This window comes from Macaca nemestrina, chromosome X (genome assembly GCF_043159975.1).
Source record: "Macaca nemestrina isolate mMacNem1 chromosome X, mMacNem.hap1, whole genome shotgun sequence".
In the NCBI taxonomy this organism is placed as follows: Eukaryota; Metazoa; Chordata; class Mammalia; order Primates; family Cercopithecidae; genus Macaca; species Macaca nemestrina.
Window position 1 is genome coordinate 121,784,174 of NC_092145.1, and position 10,111 is coordinate 121,794,284.

The 10,111-nt window shown below is 46.5% G+C and overlaps 1 protein-coding gene across 1 annotated transcript; it reads right to left on the reverse strand.

The window, feature by feature from the left end:
- Window positions 1-3,733: 3,733 nt before the first annotated feature.
- On the reverse strand, window positions 3,734-7,737 carry LOC105499804 (MID1 interacting protein 1). The gene is made up of 2 exons (XM_011772622.3): window positions 5,859-7,737; window positions 3,734-5,586 (listed from the first exon to the last, which is right to left on the reverse strand). The coding sequence occupies exon 2, from the start codon at window positions 5,320-5,322 to the stop codon at window positions 4,771-4,773; it is 552 nt and encodes a 183-aa protein (XP_011770924.1). The 5' UTR covers window positions 5,323-5,586; window positions 5,859-7,737; the 3' UTR covers window positions 3,734-4,770.
- Window positions 7,738-10,111: the final 2,374 nt, after the last annotated feature.

Consider the following 10,111-nt stretch of genomic DNA (forward strand, 5'->3'; position numbering starts at 1 on the left):
TTTCAACTTTAAAAAGACTAGTAATTAATGTTAAGAAACAAATCCAATATGCTACATCTTTAGAGTTTTCAAAAACTTGCAATCAAGTTTTTTTATTAGTTGGGAGCAAAGCATTATCTCCAAAACTTTAAAAGAAAACATTCCTTCTGTCATTATTGTATCCAAAACTCTTCAAAATAAATAAAAGAAAGATGCAATGATTGGTAAAAATGTACTAGATGTACCATCAAAAGATAAATAACTTTGGGAAAAAAGGTACATTGCATGAGATTTGAGCTCTGAATCCACCAGAACTGTGTCCAATTTGCAAACATCTGAGAACCATTGGCAATGCAGAACAGAGGGAGGAAGGGACTGGGGGAGGGAGAGAGACAAAGAGGGAGAAAGAGGGAGACAGGAGAGACACTATTTTTCAAATGATTTTTGCTCAGCAACTAAAAATAAGGGGAAATGACGAGGCATATGCAAATGCCAATAAACTTCATTTAAAAATAAAAAAAATGTCAACAGAAGGCTAGTTTTCAAGTTGCTGAAAAGTGTAATTATGGCATGTTCTCTAACAAACTGTTTTCAGGTTCACGGGAAGAGTAAATTAGGCCAGACCACCAAGAAATATTGGATAAATGTAAAACATGAAAATCCCCATGTGAACAAAGCAGAAAGCTGTGTTTAGGGGCAAAACCAGGCTTTCTCAGAAGCTTTGGTACAAGATTTTGATGTAAAAAATTCTTACATTCCTATCAAATGTAAATATCTGGAGGGTAATCAATTGCAACCTAAGCTGTTCCTTTTTGCCCAGTTCATCTCTCTGTGCCTTCCCCTTAGTCATAAACTGCCATGGAGTTGGGCACTGTCAAAGAGCAACAGTATGTCTGAGAGCTCTCTGAGGGGTATGCCACACAATGTATTCAATTCTTAAAATTCAACTCTATTCAACTCCTAAAATCTATAAATGACTTTGAGATTCCTCACGAAAGACCTTCTGAAAATATGAAGTCACTTATTGCTTTACCTCAGAAGTTCAGCAAAATTTTCAATAGCTTGAGAAGCTTTAACTGGAGAATCTTTTGGGGATTTGTCCTAATTTTGTTTCACAAATAGTAGTTACTACTAGTGGAATAGTATTTACTGGGCCCAGAAACCTTATTGGTTCATAAATATCCCAATGCTCTTTAACAGCGAGCATCATTATTCCTAGGTCAGAATCACTGTTTATATATAAAAAGTCTCTTACATGAAGAAATACTTTCAAAAATAAAGTTAATAATTGATAACTCTTTTGAGTTTAGTTTTGCTATCTACATGTACTTTTCTGTATTATATATACTGCAATAATATTCCAAAAACAACTTTCAGTGAATGTCCCCAAAGTGCTTGCTATCACTTGCCCAAATTGTGAATTTATTTATTTAGTTTTATTTTATTTTATTTTTTTGGTTTTAAGTCAAGTTCTCTTTCATGGCTTTGAGAAAGGAGATAGTTTACTTGTTGCTTCACGTATGTAATTAAAATTATGCTTTTCCTTAAAGTGGACATATTGTCCTAAGCCTCATATATTCACAAAGAATGTAGGGTGGGGGCAGAAATGGAGACATGAAACAACATTTAGATTAAGAGAGAAATGTGCAGGTCAGCAGGCCCAAATCCCCACAGGCAAGCAAACAGACAAAACCAAGAGAGCAACATGAAAGGTTTTCAAGCTTGAATTGAGGAACAGAAGCAGCAGAGGAGATGATTGGAGCAGTATTTGTTTTCCCCCCAAATCTAGAAATTTTACTTCATACAATTTACTTCATACTGACACTAGCCAGTGGTTGTAAACAACCATTTACTTGGTGTAAAGAACTTAATTTCAATATAAAGTGACTCTGGGCAGCATTGGTAATGCCGTTTCCGAGTTGTAGCCACTGTAATTGTGAATATTAACTGAGATAGTGAAACATGGTGTCAAGTTTTCTATTGCATTTTTTCAAGTGGAAAAGTTAACTAAATGGTTGACGCACACAAAGTGGTGGAGAAATTGTGCATATGTCATTTTTTTGCTAAAACCTTTTGTTTCGAGCTATACTGCTTTGAGATCTCATTTCAGAAGGGCATAGTCTTCAGCCACAGTTGTGATGGTTGTAAACGCTCACAATTGGGCATTCTTAGGGATTTTTTTCCATCCCTGGGGTTTGCAAGTGTTCACTTAAAGCATTCCTAAAATGGCTGGCTTCTTGTTTGCAAGCCAGCTGATAATGGTAGCAACCAAAGACTCCAGTGTTTAAGCATATGAAAGACTCTGCTTACTCGTGCTAGAAATAACAGCATGTAAAGTGAAGATTTAAGAAAACCTTAGTGGCTACTAGATTATTCTTAGGACTCTGCATTAACTCTATAATGTTATTGGTTTTTTTTAAGCATATTTGTCAGAGAAATGTAGTCAATATGCTAAAACTGAACATGTATGAAAGTTGCTTAAATGTAATCACTGTAAACATCAAAAAAGAGAGAAACTTGTAAAGCCCTTCAGTAGTGTCTAAAGACAATGTTAAGCCTCAAACGCTTTACATATAGTGTCATTTAATTCTCACTGCAACTCCATGAAGTAAGCAGTGTAGTTACTATTATGCCTGATTACTAATGTGGCAACAGGCTTGGAGTTAAATGCACACAATTAGTTAGTAGCAAGAGGATTTGCACACAGTTTCTGGCTCCAAAGTCTTTGAAAGTCTTTGTGTTTCTACCATGCGGCCTTTTTTTTTTTTTTTTTTTTTTTTTCAGTTTCCTTTATTTTTTGCTTACACTTTGATATTTTGAAGGGGACACAAGACAAGAGGCTGTATGTCTTACATGGTGCCGCCTAGCTTATCTTTACACAAATTAAAGATTAACTTTCTTTGGCAACTGGCAAGCACCCATCTTGACACTTCCCCATTTTTTTTCACTGCAGCTAAAAGCTGATAATAGACTTGAGTTGCCCCTGCCCGCCAGCACCACGAAACATTTTGCTTGTTTTTTAAGACTGCAAACTTACGTATATTTTAAATTCAAGCCCTATGAGCTTAGAGAATGCCTCATGACTTCAACAAGTTGATCTGACATTTATCCCCCAAAACAAATAATGAAATAAAGAATATGCAGAGCATATTCTTTTACCCTTCCCACCATCCCAGTAGAGCATCATAATAGCATCTAAGCATTCCCAAGGGCTCCACAGCAGCCTTGATCAGAACTGCTGTCCACAATTGCAGACGGGCTCACTGAAAAACTGGAAGCATTACCGGACGCCGCTCAACAAAGCTTAGCCCTTTTTGGAACTAGTGAAAAAAGTCATCGATCATGTTATAATGCATTTAAATATCTACTCAGATAAACTTAAAAACCTGTAAGGTGTGTGCACTGGGATTAGCTGGTCTTCCCTTTCTAATTTTCACTTCTCAGTAACCAAGTGAAATTTCAGCCTTGTTTTTATGCCTCGAAACACTTTAGCTTGTGCTTGAGCTTCTTAAAAAATTCAAAATATTAATTACGCACTCCAGTAAGTTAGCCAAATTGGTTGAAAGATACAATATATGTACCTTCCCAAATACTTTAAGTATTTCTGAACTTGTTGAGATGTATGGTCCTATCTTGGTACTGAATTAGAAATAAAGTTTGGAAGTAAATTTTGTCAGTACCTAGTTCCCAAACAAAGCTAAATACTCGCATAGATGAATATCCACCACCATGAAACACCAGAGAGAACACAAAATTTACTTTTGCTAGTAAATCAGTTGATTTTTATTTAACGATGAAACCATTCATTGGCAGATTAATGAGGACCAGACGCTTGTCCAGTTTAGTTGACACATTTGCTTTTTTATTTTTTAGAATATAGTCTACATCTGGATTAAAAAAAGTTTTAAATAAATTTAAGACATACAACAACAGTGGAACCCTTCATCATTCTATGTACAACACGATAGAATGTCAGTTGGTTCCATTTCGGTTAAGTCCACTTTCTCATAATAATGTTATTATTTTCACTGAGTGGCAAGCTTCGTACAAGCCGGCGAAATGCCAGCTTATACACGCTGGGGTGGGGGTGGGGACGGGAGTGGCACGAAAGGGATGGGGTGGGGGTGCCACAGGACTACTATACAGTGTAACAGAAAATCATTAATAAAGTAGTACCGATTACCGACAGACAGTGCTGTTTGTGCGCTTATCACAATGGAATCGCTGAAGTTTCAGAGCAAGAAGGAGATTCGAAATACTTAACACAGGGCCAATGTTACAAAAAGAAATAGTGCAAACAGGAAAACTGATGCAATCCTAGCAACGCCTGGGCCTCCACCGGCCCAACCGCAGGGCGGCGGGAGGCTATGCGCCCCGCCTTCCCCAGCACCCAGCTCCGGGCTGCTTTCCCAAGTGTGGCAACCCAGCGCCGCGCCCTGGTATGGCCCTTCTCGGGCCCTTCTCCTCCGAAAAGAACAGAAAAGAAACCCCAGGAAAGGCACAGGCTGAATGCAGGGCGTCAGCCCAGTCCCATTCCCACCAACATAGAATGCAGGCCTCCTCCTAGGAGGTTCCTTGGGCCCTCCCCTCTCCGGCCACCATTTTCTTCTCTCTCACACGAGGCCCCCTCCTCCACGCAGCCCCACCGCGCCTCCTGCACGTACGCAGCCCCCCAATTTGCAGTCTGCCCTTCCCGCCCCCCAGCCAGGAAAAACAAAAAAAAAAGCTTTAAGGAATGAGAGAGGGTGAGATGGGTCGAAGAGGGTGCTGGGCAGCCGCGGGCGCCACGCCTCAGTGGCCCCAATTGCCGAAGCCGATCTCCTGCTTGTATCTGTTAGTGAGGATGTTGGCTTTGCGCGTGAGTTTCGAGAGCACAGTGTGCAGCCCGCGCAGGTGGTAGTGGAACTGCTGCTCCAGGTCTTCTTCGCCGGCGTCCGCACCCTCCAAGTGGCCCAGGTCCACCAGGATGTCCTTGGACTTCCAGGCACTGCCCTCCTCGCTCCCAGCCGGTGGAGGCGGCTGGTGCAGGACCCCCCACTCGATGTCGTTGCGGATGGACTTGAGCAGCACGTAGTGGCTGTACATGTCCCGAGAGGGCGCGAAAAAGCTGCCATTGGCGCTTCCTGAGTCGGGGACTGGGGGCGTGCGCTCCTCCAGGCAGCCGCCACTGCCGCCTACCTCCACGCCGACATCGTTGTCTAACCCGGGGTCAGCCAGGGGCACGTCGCGCAGCAAGCTGGGCACCATCACCGTCTGGTCCATGTTGTTCACGGCGCCGATGAAGCGATTCATGGCGTTAAAGAGCGAGTGCTTCTGGTTGTAGGTGTCGCAGATTTGCATCATGGTGGCCGCGCGGGCGCTGGAGCGCAGGGACGCAGAGGCACGGGGATGGTCGGCCGGGTCAAAGGGATGCCCGCCTTCACGCTCTCTCCAAGGCCCGCGCTGGGGGCCTGGCTATAGCCGGTGTGGCGGGATTCCCGGCACTCCTCCGCCCTCGCCAACTGTCGTCTCGCTGGCAGACCGGCCCTGCGGGATGGGCGGCTTCTCCTGGCTTTGGCGTCCGGAAACTCGCGATGGCTGAGGGTGGCCTGTGGGTCGAGCCCTGGCCTGTTTGATACACAGAGACGAAAGAACAGATTAGATTATTCACCCGGCTAGGGGGCCTGGCGCCCTTGCCCGCGCGCACCCCCTTCTCTGGCTACAGCTCGCCCGGGACGGCGCCTGGGTGGCTCCCCGCAGCTGGGCATTCCCACCTCCTTGCCCACTTAGGGCCGCGGGGAGAAAGGTGTCCCCCCACCACCACCACAACTTCTCCCTCCGAAAAGCCTGAGCTCAAGCAACCACGCTGGCCGGGGCAGAGATGGGGCGGGGACACCCACCTCCTCTTGCGTCTTGAGACTCTCCTGCTCGTTGGCAATTCAGTGTTCCCGCTGCAAGCGGCTGCTACCCAAGGGCGCTGCTGCGGTCAGTGGCCGGACTGTGACTGCGGGCGGCGGTGACTGCGTTGACCCCCTACCCATCCCAGGTGCTCAATTTATAGTCCAGGAAAGGTGTCGCCGGTGCTCAGGGCCACCCCTGGTGTCTCCTCCTCCCGCCTCCCCCGGCAGCATCGAGATAAAAGGCCCGGGCCAGGATGACCGCGAGTAACACTCGCCCGGCCCTTTCTACAGCGGGGGCGGGGCGCGCCGGGCCAGCTCCGCCTCTCGCCTGATACCCGGGCTGAGGGAGGGCGCCAGGGCAGAGCAGGGCAGGGCAGAGGAGGAGGGATTGGAGCAGCTGGACCCCGCCAGCACCAAGTCCTGGGCAGGCCAGTTGGAGGAGGGCCGGGCACTGCGAGGGTCAAAAAGGCGCCGGCGTCCGGACCGACTGGAGGGTGGGCTGGCATGTGGGTGCAGGGCGGGCCTTGCGTGCGCTCCCGGGGTGGGATGACTGGAATGCACGTGTCTTGGTTGCAGAGTGAGCCCCTCAACCCCGAATCTGGAGTGGCCGCGGCCGGGAAACAGGAACCCGGGTTTATTATTAGCCGTCGGGGAAGAGGGGCCAGCAGCAGGTACAACTCCATCCTGGGACTCTTACGTAAGAAGGGTGGCCGGGCATGCTGGGTGCACGTGGACGCGCGATGCTTCCGCAGTGGCCCTGGCCTTGGTCAGCTATTGGGGGAGGGGAGGGTCAGAGGCTTTTGCCTCCCTCCCGGCGGGGCGGGATCTTTCCCAATCTTTCCTGTAACAGTGGTTGCCAGGGATGAAGAGGGGCACACTATCACATCTGCTGATTCTTTCAAGAGATCTGAAAGTGGCAACGGGAAGAAGTCAATTTTTGTCCAAGTCGGCTACACAGTGATGCTGGAGAGCCTGGGCTATGTGCCCTTTTGGCTGCCAAGAGGGCAGGAGAGGGTGACAGTAGTTAGGTCTAGTCTTGGGTGTCTTTCACCATTTAACAGAGAAGTGAGGAGGTGTCCAATTATTTTTGAGGGTGCATGTGTGAAGCATTCCTTTCAAAAGATAGTTCTTAAAGCACTGGGTCATTTAATAGGGGCTAAGCTATGTACCGAATCGCTGGATTTAACTTTTAAGAGCCTTGCACCTTGAATTTCACTTTGAGACTTCCAAACCACAGCCTATTTAATTTTTCCCATCTTATGTCCCTTGCCATATTCCTCATCCACCCGTCCTCTCTGACAGTCCTACAATTATATTCAATAAGATTCAAGCTTCTCATTTTAAATCCCTTTTCTCGGCCTGGCGCGGTGGTTCACGCCTGTAATCCCAGCACTTTGGGAGGCCGAGGCGGGCGGATAACGAAGTCAGGGGTTCCAGACTAGCCTAGCCAACATGGTGAAATTCGGTCTCTACTAAAAATACAAAAATTAACCGGGGGTGATGGCTGGCGCCTGTAATCCCAGCTACTCGGGAGGATGAGGCAGGAGAATTGCTTGAACCCAGGAGGCGGAGTTGCAGTGTGCGGAGATCTTGCCACTGCACTCCAGCCTGGGCGACAGAGCAAGACTCTGTCTCAAAAAAAAAAAAAAAAAAAAAAAAAAAAATCCCTTTTCTCTAAAACCTAACAGGGGTCTCTGTCCCTAGTACAGTTTTATCCCACAGGACAAAAAATGCCAAAGGAAGGAGAACATAATAAAGGGGTTTCTTTCTCTCTCTCTTTCTTTCACATTAAGACTTATACTTAAATATTTTCCATAGAAAACCATCTTCCTAATGGTCTTTTGAATGAAATTCTGGCTTGGTGCCACAAGGACTAATCTGTTGGCAAAAAAAAAAAAAAAAAAGTCAGTGACCCTTGGAGACAGAACCAAGTCTGGGGACCCACTACCCCAAAACTTATTAGCTCTAGATCATAGCCCATGTTTTCTTACTTGCAAAACTGGGATAGACCTATCAGGGTTTTGAAGGAAGATCAATGGAAAGAAAAATATAGAGGGATGGGAGGCGGGGAAGCATTATATAACTCTGAAGCATTAAAATAATTTCACCTTCCCTCTCTGCACACATAGACTGAAACTTTTCTAGCCTCAGTTTATCAAAAAAATGGAGCTTGTTCCATGGGCTGTGCCAAGGATTTCTATTAAGTTCAAATAAGATAACGTAAATAAAAATCACTATGTACATTGTAAAGTACAAAGATTAATTATACTTGATATAGGACCTCATCATAGTGAGAGGTGTTTATGTGAAGAGTCAGAAACCTTAAAAGTGTGGAAACCGGCTATGATGAGCCACAGATCCTTCCACCCAACTCCCAGTTCTTAAGCAGGAAAATAATATAAAATATGTCCAATGAGATTGAAAGAGCACTGCAAGAGGAAAACTCGAGAAAAACAGATATACAGTTTCTAGTAGCTGGTCTTCTCATAAATTAAAGCATACTTTGTCCCCCTTCTTGGACCCATTTGGTATTTTAAGAACGTATGCACCCAGATGAAAACTCGGTATTCAGACTTAAGTTACTAAAATCTTGCCTCTTTTTCTCTTCTTCCCAGTTCCAACAGTGTGATAACTCAAAAACGGAAATCCAATGGATCTAGCAAAAGGATTCCACCCAGCAAAAAACGCCAGCCTGGGAGAGGGCCCCTACCTAACTCCTTCCTTCTGGCCTCCACCCCTCCCCTGATACGTTTCCTTCAGTATGGTCTCGAGATAACCCTTCATCCCCCAGTTTCTTGACTCTGGCCGCTGTTCTTGTACATTTCTTAAACACTTTCAGAGAAAGATGGCTCAGGCACCTGCCTGCAAAAAGTCCCAAACCGGGCCTCCCAGCTCCCCCAGACCCCGCAACAACTCACACCCACCGGAGTAACTCCAGAAGGAAAAGGTCCGCGGGCCAAAGCTCTGGGCCCTTGGAATCACCCCACCACCGCCCCTCTGGCTTCAGCCAATCAGAAGCCGTCAGAAAATATTATGCAAATGAGTCCTGATGCTCCCGCCAGTCAGAAGCCGCAGAGCCCTCCCCCACGCAGCGTCCTCTTTCACCCCAGCCCAGCCAAGCTGGCTGCCGCGTCCCTGGCAACCGGCGCACAGCCAGTTCTCCCCTACGCTTGGCTCTAAAAAAATTAAAATGGTTCCCTGGGGTCACATGGGAGGGGAGCGGGCTGGCCCAGGCCTAAGGAAGGCTGGCAACCTCACTGATTGCCCCAGGCAGCTTCCCTATCCCGATCTGGAACAAGCTGGAGGTGCCGAGCCTCCTGCCGGGTATTCAGTTTGCCTCCAGAAAACAGTAGTCATCCGTTGAACAAATAACTTTTGAGTCCTTGTAGCACGCCAACAGCCTCAAAACAAGAGGCCTTTGGTCTCTGCTTTCTATCCTATATGCTAAATTCCCGGCAAAAGCCTTGTCTAAGGTACCCACCCCAACTTCTTGGTTCACAGTTCCAATTCTGGATCTTTTTTTTTTTTTTTTTTTTTCTTTTGAGACGGAGTCTCGCACTGTTGCCGGGCTGGAGTGGTGCAGTGGCAAAATCTCGGCTCACTTCAACCTCTACCTACCGGGTTCAAGTGATTCTCCTGCCTCGGCCTCCCGAGTAGCTTGGACTACAGGCGCGCACCACCACGCCCAGCTAATTTTTATATTTTTAGCAGAGACGGGGTTTCACCGTCTTGGCCAGGACGATCTCAATCTCTTGACCTCTTGATCCGCCCGCCTTGGCCTCCCAAAGTGCTGGGATTACAGGCGTGAGCCACCAGCGCCCGGCCGGAACTCTTAAATTCTGGTTCTTAATTCCCACTCTTTTACTTAAGCAACCTGAAAATCATGCTTTGCTTGCTCATCTCCCCCAAAATGTCTACAAATTATCCCTTGTACTGTGTCCCTTGGATAGTTTAGGGGGAAAAATTACATTTTAAAAGTGACCAGAAATCCCTAAACAAAGTAGTCAGCAAGAGTAAACTGGTGCAAGAAAGTCAGACTGGATAAAGAAGAGATCTGGCCTAGAACTGGAAGAAAGATGATATTTTAAGGGAAGAAGCCAGCCCAACCCGTGATAGGAGAGATCCTGGATTATTTTGAGACCAGACTTAGAAGGATCCACTTCATGAAAAATGTCCTAGAAATATGACAATCAGACTCTCCTGTTAAAGGCCATGTAGTCCAACCATCCACTTGAGCCGAAATCGCTCACAAC